This window comes from Drosophila pseudoobscura, chromosome 4, assembly GCF_009870125.1.
Source record: "Drosophila pseudoobscura strain MV-25-SWS-2005 chromosome 4, UCI_Dpse_MV25, whole genome shotgun sequence".
NCBI classification, from domain to species: Eukaryota; Metazoa; Arthropoda; class Insecta; order Diptera; family Drosophilidae; genus Drosophila; species Drosophila pseudoobscura.
The window spans coordinates 6043048-6055772 of NC_046681.1; the positions used below are offsets into that span (position 1 = coordinate 6043048).

The 12725-nt window shown below is 40.1% G+C and overlaps 1 protein-coding gene across 2 annotated transcripts; it reads right to left on the reverse strand.

Moving 5' to 3' along the window:
* Window positions 1-395: 395 nt before the first annotated feature.
* Window positions 396-12379, reverse strand: crc (bZIP transcription factor crc). 2 transcript variants are annotated; one of them, XM_015181222.2, is made up of 5 exons: window positions 12187-12379; window positions 10760-11062; window positions 10588-10698; window positions 1601-1896; window positions 396-1538 (listed from the first exon to the last, which is right to left on the reverse strand). In XM_015181222.2, exons 2-5 carry the CDS (start codon window positions 10932-10934, stop codon window positions 939-941), a joined length of 1182 nt encoding a protein of 393 aa, XP_015036708.1. In that variant the 5' UTR covers window positions 10935-11062; window positions 12187-12379; the 3' UTR covers window positions 396-938. The 2 variants fall into 2 exon arrangements, with proteins under 2 accessions (XP_015036708.1, XP_002133130.1); XM_002133094.3 differs by lacking the exons at window positions 10588-10698; window positions 10760-11062; window positions 12187-12379 and adding an exon at window positions 5412-5664.
* Window positions 12380-12725: the final 346 nt, after the last annotated feature.

The following is a 12725-nucleotide window of genomic DNA, read 5'->3' on the forward strand; positions in this document are numbered from 1 at the left end:
TCCTTTGTGGGGGCGGAAGTGGGCAGGGCGAAGTTTTGAAATATTTTTGTAGCAGTGACATATCACAGAAGTCTGGATCCAAAACATCGTTGCTCTAGCTCTTATGGTCTTTGAGCACTAGGCGCTGAAGGGGACGGACAGACGGACGGATCAAGAATATATATACTTTATGGGGTCGGAAACGATTCCTTCTGGACGTTACACACATCCACTTTCACCACAAATCTAATATACCCCAATACTCATTTTGAGTATCGGGTATAATTAAAATTCTGCTAGAATTCCATTCCATTATTTTCCTTCTTTGTAAGGACTCGTAAAATACTCCCAAAAACATTGATAATGGTTTTGTTTTTTTTTTCTTTTGAAAACCCTTTTGATTTATTGCTGATATATATATTGTATAATATTCTGCATACAGGTATTTATTTGTTAAAAAAAATAAGAAAGATATCTGTTACATTTGTCAAGAAAATGTCCAAGAAAAACGAAAGGAAAACTAATCAAACGAGTACATGCACAGCAGCCACAGCACAGGGGGTTGGCATATACTTTCTTAGGAGACTACACAAAAAGGTTTTCATTTGGGGTGCATTTTTTTCGGTGCAAATTCTTGGTGCCACTGGAAGGTGACACATTGGCCTGTGCTGCTGGGGGATCTTGTTTTGTCGTTGGCGGCCGCACTGGCAGGAGGGGTTTCGGAGTCCACGGGGACTCGTCATGAGTGCCAAAAGGTGCGGGCCAAGACAGACTGCTGGTACTCCTACTACTATCGGGCGTGGGGCTTGGACATTGGATGATTGCTGGTTGTACATAGAAAGTTGTTTGTTTTGTGGTGTTTCGTTCTGGTAATGAGGATGCTTGGTTTTGTGTAACATTTTATAACGATAACTTTGCAAAGGACATTTAAAACTTAGATGGGAGGGATGCCGCTATGCCTAACGTTTGCGCTCCTGGTAGAATTCGCGGATCAACTGCCGCAAGTAGCGCATCTCGCTGCGACGCTCCCTCAGGGTGCGACGCAGACCCTCGTTCTCTTGGGTCAGCTCGTGCTCTTCGCCCAGCACGCTCTCCATTTCGATCTTCTTCTTCTGGCGATAGCGTGTGGCGGCATTCTTGTTCTGCTCTTTCTTCCTGATCTTGCGATCCTCCACGCCGCGTCCGTAGGTGCGAGTGCGTTTCTTGGGAGCAGCCATCGAGGTGTTCTCCATGGAGGTGTAAGCAGGGGATGAGCTGCTGCTGCTTGTCTGCTCTGGCAGCCAGTCATCATCCACATCGGCAATGCTGCCGCTCACTCTGCTGCTGCTGCTGCTGCTGCTACTGCTGCAACCCATCGAAGACGAGGCCTGAGATTCGCAGTCATCGTTCAGCTGCTGCCAGTTGGGGGGCAGCTCCAGCTCCTGCGCTCTCATGTTGACAATGTCATCGATCAACTGGTTCTCCCGGGCAATCTCGCTGCCCGCCACCCAGTGTCCAGCGTTGAAGCTGAACGGCGTGGCCGGTGCAACGGCCGGAATAGCATCAGTGGCATAGTATGGCTATAAAAAGGGGCAAACTTTAGTAAGACTCTCCTGAAGCGTGAATCTATTTTTCAACTTACCTTCTGCTCGACCTTGACGAGTACCGGTGCTGGCGACAGTTCGGGTTGTTGTTTGTATCCATCGAACTGAGGCGGCGACTGTGGCGGCGATTGCGGTGGCGTCAACTGCAGGATCGATGAGGGATCCACGGGCTGGTACTCCTCATCAGCAGCCACAGGCGAAGCTATAGCAGCAGCAAAGTGTGCTTTGGTTGTGGGTATTATCGGCTGTCCGACTGCATCGACTACATTTGGGATGTAGGTGTTTGTCTCATAATCAATGCAGTTCAGATGGGCCTTTTGGTCCAGGAGGCATTCTATAAAAAAGAATTGAAGAAACAGATTAGAATATTGTTGTTTTTCTATGAGATTAAGTACCAATTTATGGTAGTACAATTTCCATTTAATTGAATCCGTGTCTCCCTTTGATAACTTGTTTGGAATTCTAATGGTTTGAAGTCTTAATTTAGTATATTCTCCTGCAAATTGGTTTAGTCTTGTTATATACTATATTATTCATATCAATATTCATCAGGTTTCAGTAACAACTTAATTTGTTCTTATTGCACAGAAGATTCTTAGAGATAGTCGTAGATTTTTTGTATTCTACACATTATTCCGCTCTTGTTTAACTTTTGTTGATTTTTTGTAAAGACCTATAATCTGTGCAACGTGTAGCCAAACGTGATGAGCGTAATACAGCAGCGCCACTCGGTTGCTTTGGGATCCGTGCCTCTTAATAGTACAGTCAATGATACGTATTTATTATATAAAACACTTTTGGGCGCGGTAGATCGAAGCGAGTGAGTCGGGGGTTGGCGCAGCGGGTTTTCCCCTTAGTATAAGGTAATGAAATATGTTCTAAAAGACTACTGCATCTTAAGGAACACTAGAGAAGAAGTCTAGTTAAATCTTAACGAATCGTTCATTAATCAAGAAACTTCCTTTCCATCTATCTCCTCCTCCGCCCTGCACTGCACTTAAAGAACAACAACTACGCCTTATTTCCCCTTTTAAAGAATTGTTGTTTTTCTATAATATTTTTCCATACCCAATTGATGAAACTTATTTCCATTGAAGTGAAGGACGCCACATGCGTTCGCTCGTGTCGTTCGGAGCGAACTCTAGTCAACATTTACATATTGATTGTGGCATATTTTCCTTCTCTATGCGTTTGATTGTTTTTATTGATTCCAACTTGAGATGAAGGAAAGATACGACAGGGAGACGTCAAATATTGAACCTAGTTCGACGACATCGTTTTTCATTGTCTGATGACGGCGGAAATTCCAAGTGAGAGTAAGAGTTTTCCAGCGAATAGAGATAGACCTTCGAGAAACTTCAGGGCAACACCTGTTTTGACAAATTGACCGACAGACAGACACCTTGGGCGCCATTCACCTCTCCCTAGACCAGGCATTAGCATAACACGTTTCCCCTATCATCGATCCACAACCGATCTATCTATCTACCTATAGAGCTATCTCCCCCCGTCGGGTTAACAGCTGCGCTTGAATACCTGAAAACCAGAGCAAAAACTGCAACTGCATTAAGAATGCATTTACATAAAAATCTCGTTTTAATTTACAATGCCAGAGCCAGAGACAGAGCCAGAGCAGAGACTCTCGAACTCTCGATTGTGTGGCCACGCCTTGGCTGATTTGAATTTTCATTTCTATTATACGATTTTATATATGGAAAACATGGGAAATACAAAAACACCCATTGTTGGACCGAAACACGTGGATACTAAGTGCTTCCTTCCATATGGTTAATGGTTCAAATGTCCATAAATAGTTGTTTATGAGAATTGGAAAACAGTATCATAATTGCTTGTCGACTTATAACGCCTTGCTTTCTCAATTAATTAACGAGATTTTCAACACGATCTCGGCCTCGGCCACTGCTCGGTGTGGTATGCAAAAAAAGTTGATTAAAAGCAATAAATTTACTAGATAAGTAATTATTTCTATGGCTATTATTTAAATGATCTTTGACGATAAGAGAACTATCAAATCGAGTTTCTAGAACTTAGTTCTTATAAATAAGCTACCCAAAAGTATGCTTCATAATCTTACCTAAGGAAGAGACCAATGAAAAACGTTTTTATCGAGGCACACACATGAGTTCTCCGACATTTCCCCGCAACATTACTCTCCTACAACGATCCATGATAATAGTGTGCCCAAGAATAGTTTCTACATCTTCTGCCTCTACATTATTTTCCATTGTTCTGATTGCTACGCCATTTGTTCACAGCTCGCATTTAATAGATAGCTTACTTATACTTACTTATAGAGCGATTAGGTCCCGACTACAATGTTGCCATTTGCGGAATATCAAGTAGAACAACGACAGCGGGAGGCAGAGAGACAACTACAATGCCAGTTTTCCCCGACAATCGTTACGAAAAGAATATATATAATAAATTATATACGAATAAATATTAATATTTAATGGGAACGTGATTAGCAAACGTACAACCTTGACGCACAAAAATGCCTTTTGTCTACACAAATAACAAATAAGCCTCTTGGGGAAAACAATATTGGGGGGAAAAATAATGCTAAAATTCCCAGAGAAACTTAGCATTCCCCAAGAGTGAAAATGGAACACCTTTAAGTCTGAAGTCGCTTCCGTGACGATTTTCATACTTTCCCAAATCCTAAATTCGCTTAGTAGGTCAAGGTTATTCGCAAGTTCATAAAGGTTCTGATTGGGGTTATCTCTACGAAAATAAAAGCAGGATTTGTCTAGTTTCGGATGTGAGTCTTGAATGTTTGTCGAGCCCCGAAAACCAAACAAAAAGCCCAAGTGTACACCAGCCTCAATCCCCAATCCCCAAGTCCAGTCATAATATGCAAATGGGTTTTATAAATATTAAACTGAAAGCGTTCGCCGCAGAGAGCGAGAGAGAGAATAAAACAATGAAATGAAGTGCAAAACGAAGCAAGTTGTTGGCGTTAAACCCGCTTGACCGGAAAGTCGTCTCAAAGAGAAGCAGCAGCCTGGATATGGAGATGGAGCTGTAGCTGGAGCAACCGCTCCAGACTTTGGAGTTGACACCAGAGACAAAGGGGAGTCTGTAAGTCCATCATCGAGAAGAAAGATGTGAAAACACTCTACAGCTCATCTTCATTTCGTAATCGTATCTCTTCGATGTGTCTCCGTCGCCTCCACAAGAGAGAGATAGTGATGCGAGACGTGGGGTGACAATAATTTTTGATAAGAGCAAGTGCAGCAGTGGGTCAGACTTATGATGAGACCTGAGGCTGAATCCGAGTATATGCAAAAATGCCGTCGGCAAGTGGAAGATGTCTCACGAATGTGCATTAAAACAGGAACTAAGAGCATGAATATGGCAGATCGTTCTGAGGTGAATTTAAAGTGGTATTTGAAGAGCCTTGTGGGATGGAAAGGTGCTTATAAAAAATGTTCCTTATGTACATACCCCATAAGATCTTTTACTGACAGTGATGAATATATAAGATTTCATTCCATAAGATCTACAACTTATAACATCTTGTAGTGGTAATTTTATACGAGTAATCGGAAAAGTTCAAACATCTCTATAGTGCGGAGAGATCCCTTACAACATGATACTCCTCTAATTTTAGCGCATTTTATAAAGCATAACCCGCTCTATTTTTATCAGTTTTAAGAAGTATGGAGAAAGACAAATATTGTCGAATGGCAAGTGTTTTCTTGAGCCTGTTGTCCCTTGTATTTGCTTATAGATAATATGCCTATAATAATAAATAGAATAGCACATTCTTTGAGGCATACACATATCATATCATATCACATCAGGGATAGTCTATCAGATACTAACCATAGGCTTGCATAAATATATATGTACTCATCTTCGCGGCAGCAGTGAATCGTTGAGGAAGTGGGGCGTGTGGTGGTGGTGGTGGTGTATTGTGTGGCGTGTCTCAAGTTTCAGTGCAGTACAAAAGTATCAGGCAGTAAAAGAGTAGATAAAAAGTAGCGCAAGAAACGCCTAAAAATGTGGGATGTCTTAGAGCCTAAACTAAACTCAAAATAAATCGATGAAAACCTAAACTAAAATATCAAACACGTTAGAAAACGAAACCTAAGTTCTAATATTAACGAGAAATGCTTTGTTTTTATCAGAATGATATTTCGTAAATATCTATTATTTGTATATTTAAATATTTGCAACAGAAAAGGGGGTAGAAAAAATCACAGTGTCAATTTTGAATGTTCAAATCCAAAGTGTTGTCGCAGCACTTAGGCCAGTGTAAATAATATAACGAAAACAGAAAATATATAAAACAAATTTACAAAAAGATCAAGAACTGAAAACACACAAAAAACACGTGGCAAAAAAAAATTAAACGTATCTCGAGTGGAGACTGAGTGCTTTTTCCTATAAGGAATGTCTATCGTCTGTGGATCTGTCGTGTCGTGTCGTGTCGTGTCGTCTGGTCTTTTGGTCTCGATTTCCCTTAGGATCCAACTGCTGCCGCAAGATGTGTGTGTGGCTGGATACTCTCGTGGGATCGAATCCTCGTTTTTAGCGTCGCTTCACCAACTTTTGCGAATTGATCACAATTTCACGGTTCCACATGTAGCGGTATCCACAGTGTGGTATCATGCTCACAAAGTCCTTGATTCTCACACTCGAATGGTCAGAGGTTCGGGTCACTCTTCGGGTTCGGGTTCTATACAATCCTGGAGATCAGGCTACATATAGTTGGCTCTGATCGAAGATCCCCTCAAGCGGACACGTTTCGTTTTGTTTGGCGCCGTTTTTGCGGTACCGAATCGATTCACTGTGCTCTCAGATATTTGCTCTGATTTATTCCCGAAATGGAATTCAATTTAAATCAATTTTTCAGATTGTTTTCTCGTCTGTCTGTCTTTTGCGCGTTTTCGAAACGCCAAGACGTGTGCTTTTTGTTGTTATTTTTATGCTTATTCGCTGTTGTTGTTGTTGTTGCTGTTATTGTTATTGTCTTTAGGCAGTTTCTTTGTGTGTTGTTTCTCTGTTGTGGTTTTAGGTGGCAGGGGGTGGGTGGGGTCGTGGCTGAATCTGAATCCAAAGCCAAAAGCCGAGAGTTTCGTATTCGGAACGCACGCCGTCTGAGTAACGATTTTCAACTGAACGGCGTTTGCAAAGTGTGCAAGGTTTTGCTTTGGCCATAGTCGAGACTTCACAGAGAGAGCGAACGAGAGAGAACGTTCGAGAAAGAGAGACCCCAAAGAGAGGGCGAAATCAGACTGCGGGGAGACAGAGAGCAGAGCCCTGCAATAAGATCAATCTCTGGCTTGTTGTTTTGAGCACGAGATGCTATCAGCGGCGGCAACAGCACCACCACAGGGGCAACCGCTTGTTCACAGCACGAGCCCCAGAGTTTAAGCCTCAGTGGAAGCCGAGGCGATACGATGATGATACGAGGCGAGCCAATGGACTGTGGGACACAGTGGTGCGGGAGTGCACAGAAATTGCTGCCAGCTGGAAGCCCAAAAGACAAGTGAAAGTTGGCGGAGATCTTGTATTATGGCTGTGAATGGTATGCATTTATTCGTTTTCTGGCAGCAAAAAGCGTTAGAACGTGATCATTTGCGGTAGAATGGCAGATAATAGCTGCATGGTTAAGTTCACAACCTATCAGCATTATATCTGGAGATATGTGAGAGTCAAAACTATTAAAGATTAGTTTTCGGGACAAAATATCGAGTAGAAAATATTTTAGGCTTAAGGAATTTTCTATACAAGATTTACATATATAAACTTGTTACCTAAAATCCATATATTTATGTATATGAAAAATCGGACAAGTTCCATTCTGATCAGGATGTTGTGTAATTAACAGATTTAAAGACACTGCAATCTGGCTGCTAAATAGATCAGGACCATTTTTATAGGTTATAAAATCCTTCGTTCTGTCGTTTAAGTTGAAAATCTGGAACATTTCTTCTATAGGATATTGGTCATAGCTTGGAATAAACTTGTTTACAAAAGTCTAAACTTCAAATCTTATATCTCAAAACCTTAAAGTTTTCAAGATTCAATTTACATTTGACCTCTACGAATACCTCTGGACAGTAACTAAAGTAACTTTTTTAGGTCGAGTCGATAAACCAGTTTTCCAGACACTTAATTAAAATGGGTGTGTTTCCATTAGTAAAATGACTACAATGTATAATTCAAATTACTCGGATACTACAGACAAAGTAACCATAAATTAATTAAATCAATTTCTAATTGATCTTAAAAACTGTTTGTTCTCTCAAAGTACTATTAAAATGTTCATTTGTCATTAAATGATACCTATGGAAAGCTATATAATGATGTATATTTATTCCAAGAACAGAAAGGCTGAACTGAAACGTAATGAAATATCTGTTAAATATAATTTTCTCTTTAGATCCACTTTCAACCACTGTCCATCGACTGGAGGCTCTGTACAGCAATGCATATTATATTATATTACATTATATATGTATGTATGTACGTGTATAGTAAGTAAAATATTATTTTGCACATCATTATCAATAATTTACGAGTATAATATACGATCGAAATTCAGTCACCCCTCTTCCGCACAGTCGCCCCCGCTGTACCGTTTAAGAAATCAAATCTATTTGTTTGCCCTACAATTTGAGACCTCACTTCAGGTGGTGGTTGTGTGACGTGCATTGAACTCTGTTTAACCCCCAAGTGCAAGGCAGATAGAGCAGATAGAGGTGCGCTACGAGTGTCTGTTGCCAATGGCAAAAAGTGTTTTATAATATGTTTGAACTTGGAGGAGGTAGATGGAAACGAACAGTGCATTTTGTGTAGCATGAGGAAAGAGGTTTCGCTTCATGATGTAAATGATATATGTCCAAAGTTCAATGACGTTCGGACCTCTCTTTAGCACATGATATCTCTCCCTTCCTTAAGAATGTTATTTATAGGAGCTCCGACCAGGCCAATCCCCAAATAAAGAACACCCTACCCGAAATGGGGGGCACGTCCTCCAGTTAAATGTAAATTTTGCTTAAAACAAAGAAGTTTCCTGCTTAAAAATATCATTATTATAATGAGAAAAACCCTCAAAATTTCCATAAGCAAATGTTACAAACAAAAAAATGTATGTACATATATGCGTCAATTGGTTCATTGATCGGGGAGGCTGATAAATCCTTGAACCTCTCGAGAAGTTGTGTTTCTGGTTTGCCAGAAGAATGTTTCAACCTTCAATCCAGCACATTTTTCGAATGGCTTGATGTTGTTTGAGCGAAAGAGAGCGAAACGCCCAACAGAATGGTATGCTAGTAGGAAATAGATTATAAATAAATGTAGATTCCTTCCAAAATACATTTTAAGAGCAAAAGAGATCGGATCGAAAAAGAGCGAAAAGTGATCGTCGCAAAGAGTGTACGGAAGAGAGAGCGCGCTCAAGCGATCACTCGCTCAATGCGTGATCGAGCGACACAAAAGCTGATTGCCTCTCTCGCATTGCAGTTGTGGCCATTACAGAGCCCTGGCCCGGGCTTGTGGGCCACGTTTATAAACAATAATTACGATCATGGTAAAAACAACAAAAACCGAGACATACACATATAAGAGTAAAAGCTGACTGGGGCGAAAACCCGATCCGGTTCCACAACTTCACTTGGAACAGAAAAATATCACCTCAGAAATATTTGAAATCTTAATACCATTCGGGGGGAAGATTGCGATTGGCGGGCCCCCGTTTATGTGTGTGCCCTGCCAATGGCATTCAAGAGGAGAAAAGGTATTATATAATATTACATTAAAAACTAAATTAAATATTCAAATTTGTGCATTCAAAATGTGTGCCGTGCCTGTTGGGGGGCCTTGTGTCTACCATTTCTGCAGACAGACGTTCAAAGTTCAACTGAATTTATAATTTGTTTGGATTTTTTGTTTGTTTTTGTTTTGCTATTTTTATACATGTATTATGGATTTCTGTTTCTGTTCAATTTCGATTATTTTATGGTTTTATAATTGCTTTTGGGTTGATAAGACGAGATTCGAGGAAGCTTTCATTAAATGTCAAGCTTGGGAAAATAACAACAAAATATCAATAAATAGTTGAACTATGGGGAATATCTATTATATTTCTGTACTAAAAGTATCTGATGGATTTTGTTGTTTCAACATATAAAAGTCGGAAAAGACTCCTTCCTCCGATAAGAGGAGCTTGAATAGCTCGAATTTCTTTGCATTGAGGCTATCAGTATTTTGAGTCTTAATAAATAAATAAAGTATGGGAGAATCCCCGTAATCCAAGACGCTCTTTCGTTGGCGAATTGAATGCTTTTTACGATGAAAGACATTCCAGGGTTTTTCAACCTGGAATAAAACCGTTTGCTTGAGTTAAAGGTAAAACAATCCAACTGTTTTCAATATTAGAATGATCTTTGTTTGGCTTAAATTATTTCTTCCATTTAAGATACGGAAATCTTCCACATACGGACGTGACTTATACGAGAAAATTCAATTCTATTCAATAGAGGTATTCTTTCAAGAAACTACATCTAAAGTCTATGGAGAATCGGCAACAAGAGTTCCTTATTTAAACTGAATACGAAAATTATCTACAATTCATGAAAAAACAATTTCTTTCAAAATCATACGATTTTTTTACCGAATATAAACATCTATGACTTTCTTTAACTTGAACTTCGAAGAAAAAACAATATATTCTATAAATAAACACGAATCTATGAAGGGATAGGCTTAAACTTAACCTAAAATCGATTATAATTATAGATACTTAAAATAATATTCAATAGAGATTTCTTAGTACATTATACATCAAGGACTATAATATTCGAAACACATACAAGAGCTCTGTGGGTATTAAATTATAATCTTTGGCAGTAACCTCACAAAAGTACTTAAAATTGCTAAGAAATATTCGACATTCATCAGCAATCAACTTTGATAAGACATTAGATGCCTTATCAATCCTCTGAAATTCTAATCGATTGCCTTGCAACTTTTTTGCATTTTAAAGACTTGCCTTCATCCTTCAGGTCCAAAAACTCCACAATCAACTCCTCGTTGCCCAATAGATCCAATGAGGCTTCTTCATCCAGCGCCAGACCCTCCTCATCTCCTATCAGTGAAATGCCTAAAAATGCATAAACAGTATTAGGGAGCCGATATTATTGCAGGGTAGAAGAGCAGCGGACCATTTGCAAAGTTGTCATCATAGAGCCACACTCCGTCTGCTGACTCAGTGAGCGCAAACAGATCGGAGGCTTCCGCAGCCGATGTTGGCGACTGGGGCTCCATTTTGTGATCCCAGTACAGCTCCCGCGGTAGATCCAAACTCTCCATTGTCAGGTGAAATGATGATGTGTCCATATTCAGTGTCAAAATCAGATGTCAAACTCGATATACAAATAGATGTTGAATAGATGAAATCCGGTCCGTAGAATGCGAATGGTTGTTGTATCTGTGATTCTTGTTGTTGTGAGGATGCCATGGTGGCGCTGCAATAATATACATTCAATAGATTCAATAATTAGTAAATTTATTTAATGATTTGGCACTAAATGTATGACCTGCACTGTGCAGTGCGCGCGAAACTGATTAAACACCCTTTTAGAACTCAAAATCCCTGATTTCGCACTAAAGGTATGATGATGACCCGCACTGTACGAGTGATAAGACCGCCAGACGCTGTAGCACCTCAGAACCCTTTCAGACGAAATAAATAGTTTTCCAAACAGACGCTGACGTCTGAATGCGTAGTCACGCTGATAAGCAGGCGTCGACCCCCCCTCTTGAGTTGCGGTCTGGTCCCCCAAATCTTCGCAATTTCCATGAAATAATGTGAAAATCAAACCTGAACTTAAACTTCACATTGCACATCATACCTTATCTTGTTGTTTAGGGGACATGTGGAGGGTGAGTAAGTGGTCGGGAAGCCTGCCCTAAGAAGCTATCTAGAGGGAGTGCTACTGAAAGCGTGCTTAGAGCGAAGGCATTTTTTTAGCGAAAGCCATTTCTGCACTTGTTTGGCAGAGAATTTGAGATTCAGTTCATGCAACCGTGAAAACTGGTTCAGAGGGAAAGCTCCTTGAACAGCAACAATTACAGGTTACGAATTCCTTCAATAGAGAGAAATTGCAACAGAGAAAACTTGTTTACGGCGAGAGCTCCTCTAACAGCTGGAAAATGTAAACAAAAAAGGAATACAAAAATGCGGAAATAACAAAACTTCCTTATCTTTGAAACCTCATCTCGTATAGCCAATTCCCACTGTAGATGTGACTCATATTTTTGGAGGCTTGTTCACCCCTCGCCTCAAACGCACGTGTTGCAGCAGGATGCAACGCGCGGGGGTGACGGTGACTCAATTCCAGCCAGCGATTGCGTCAGCCAATCTTTTGGCCACTCCATGTGTGTGTGTGTTGCATGCCCCAATGCAATTCCATTGGGCTTTTTGCCACGTCTCAGGCGAAAACAAGAAACCATACAAGCTACACACACAGCGGCAGTAACAACAATATAAATGTGCAAAACCCGTGCGGCAGTGTGTGTGCAGATTTCGGGAAATTGCGAAATGGGTTATGGTTGGATGGATGGGACTTTGATTTTTTGGCGCACTTACGCTTGCTTTTTATACGTTTCCATGTTGTTCTTGTGTTGAGGCACCTAGGTGCTTGTTGTTGTTGCTTGCGCACAAACTATAAAGCCATTTTTACGTCAATATAAATGCTGAGAACTTTTGGAGGAAAAACTGTATCTTTTTGCGTTTCATTGGAACGATAATGACAGATTTAAAGGTGGGAGCGCATCGATATTGGACTTATCGATAAGGAAATATACCGAAACATACCGCCTCATTTTCAAAATATACCGTAAATATGCTGACGAATTCAAGTTCTATTTTACATTCCTCGTTTTTGATATTCCGTCGGATATTACTAGCTATATAGAACATTTAGCCATGCCCACATAATTGTATCCAATTAATGAACCTATTTTCTAATTCACTGGTTTATTTTAAATACTCGCTTTTATTGGATTTGGCGTAAAAAGAGGTTTTAGCGAAAATGGATATTCGACTTATCGATAAGGCCCTCAGAAATATACTGTCTCATTTTCAAAATATATCAAAAATATACTGATGAATTAAAGTTATATTTT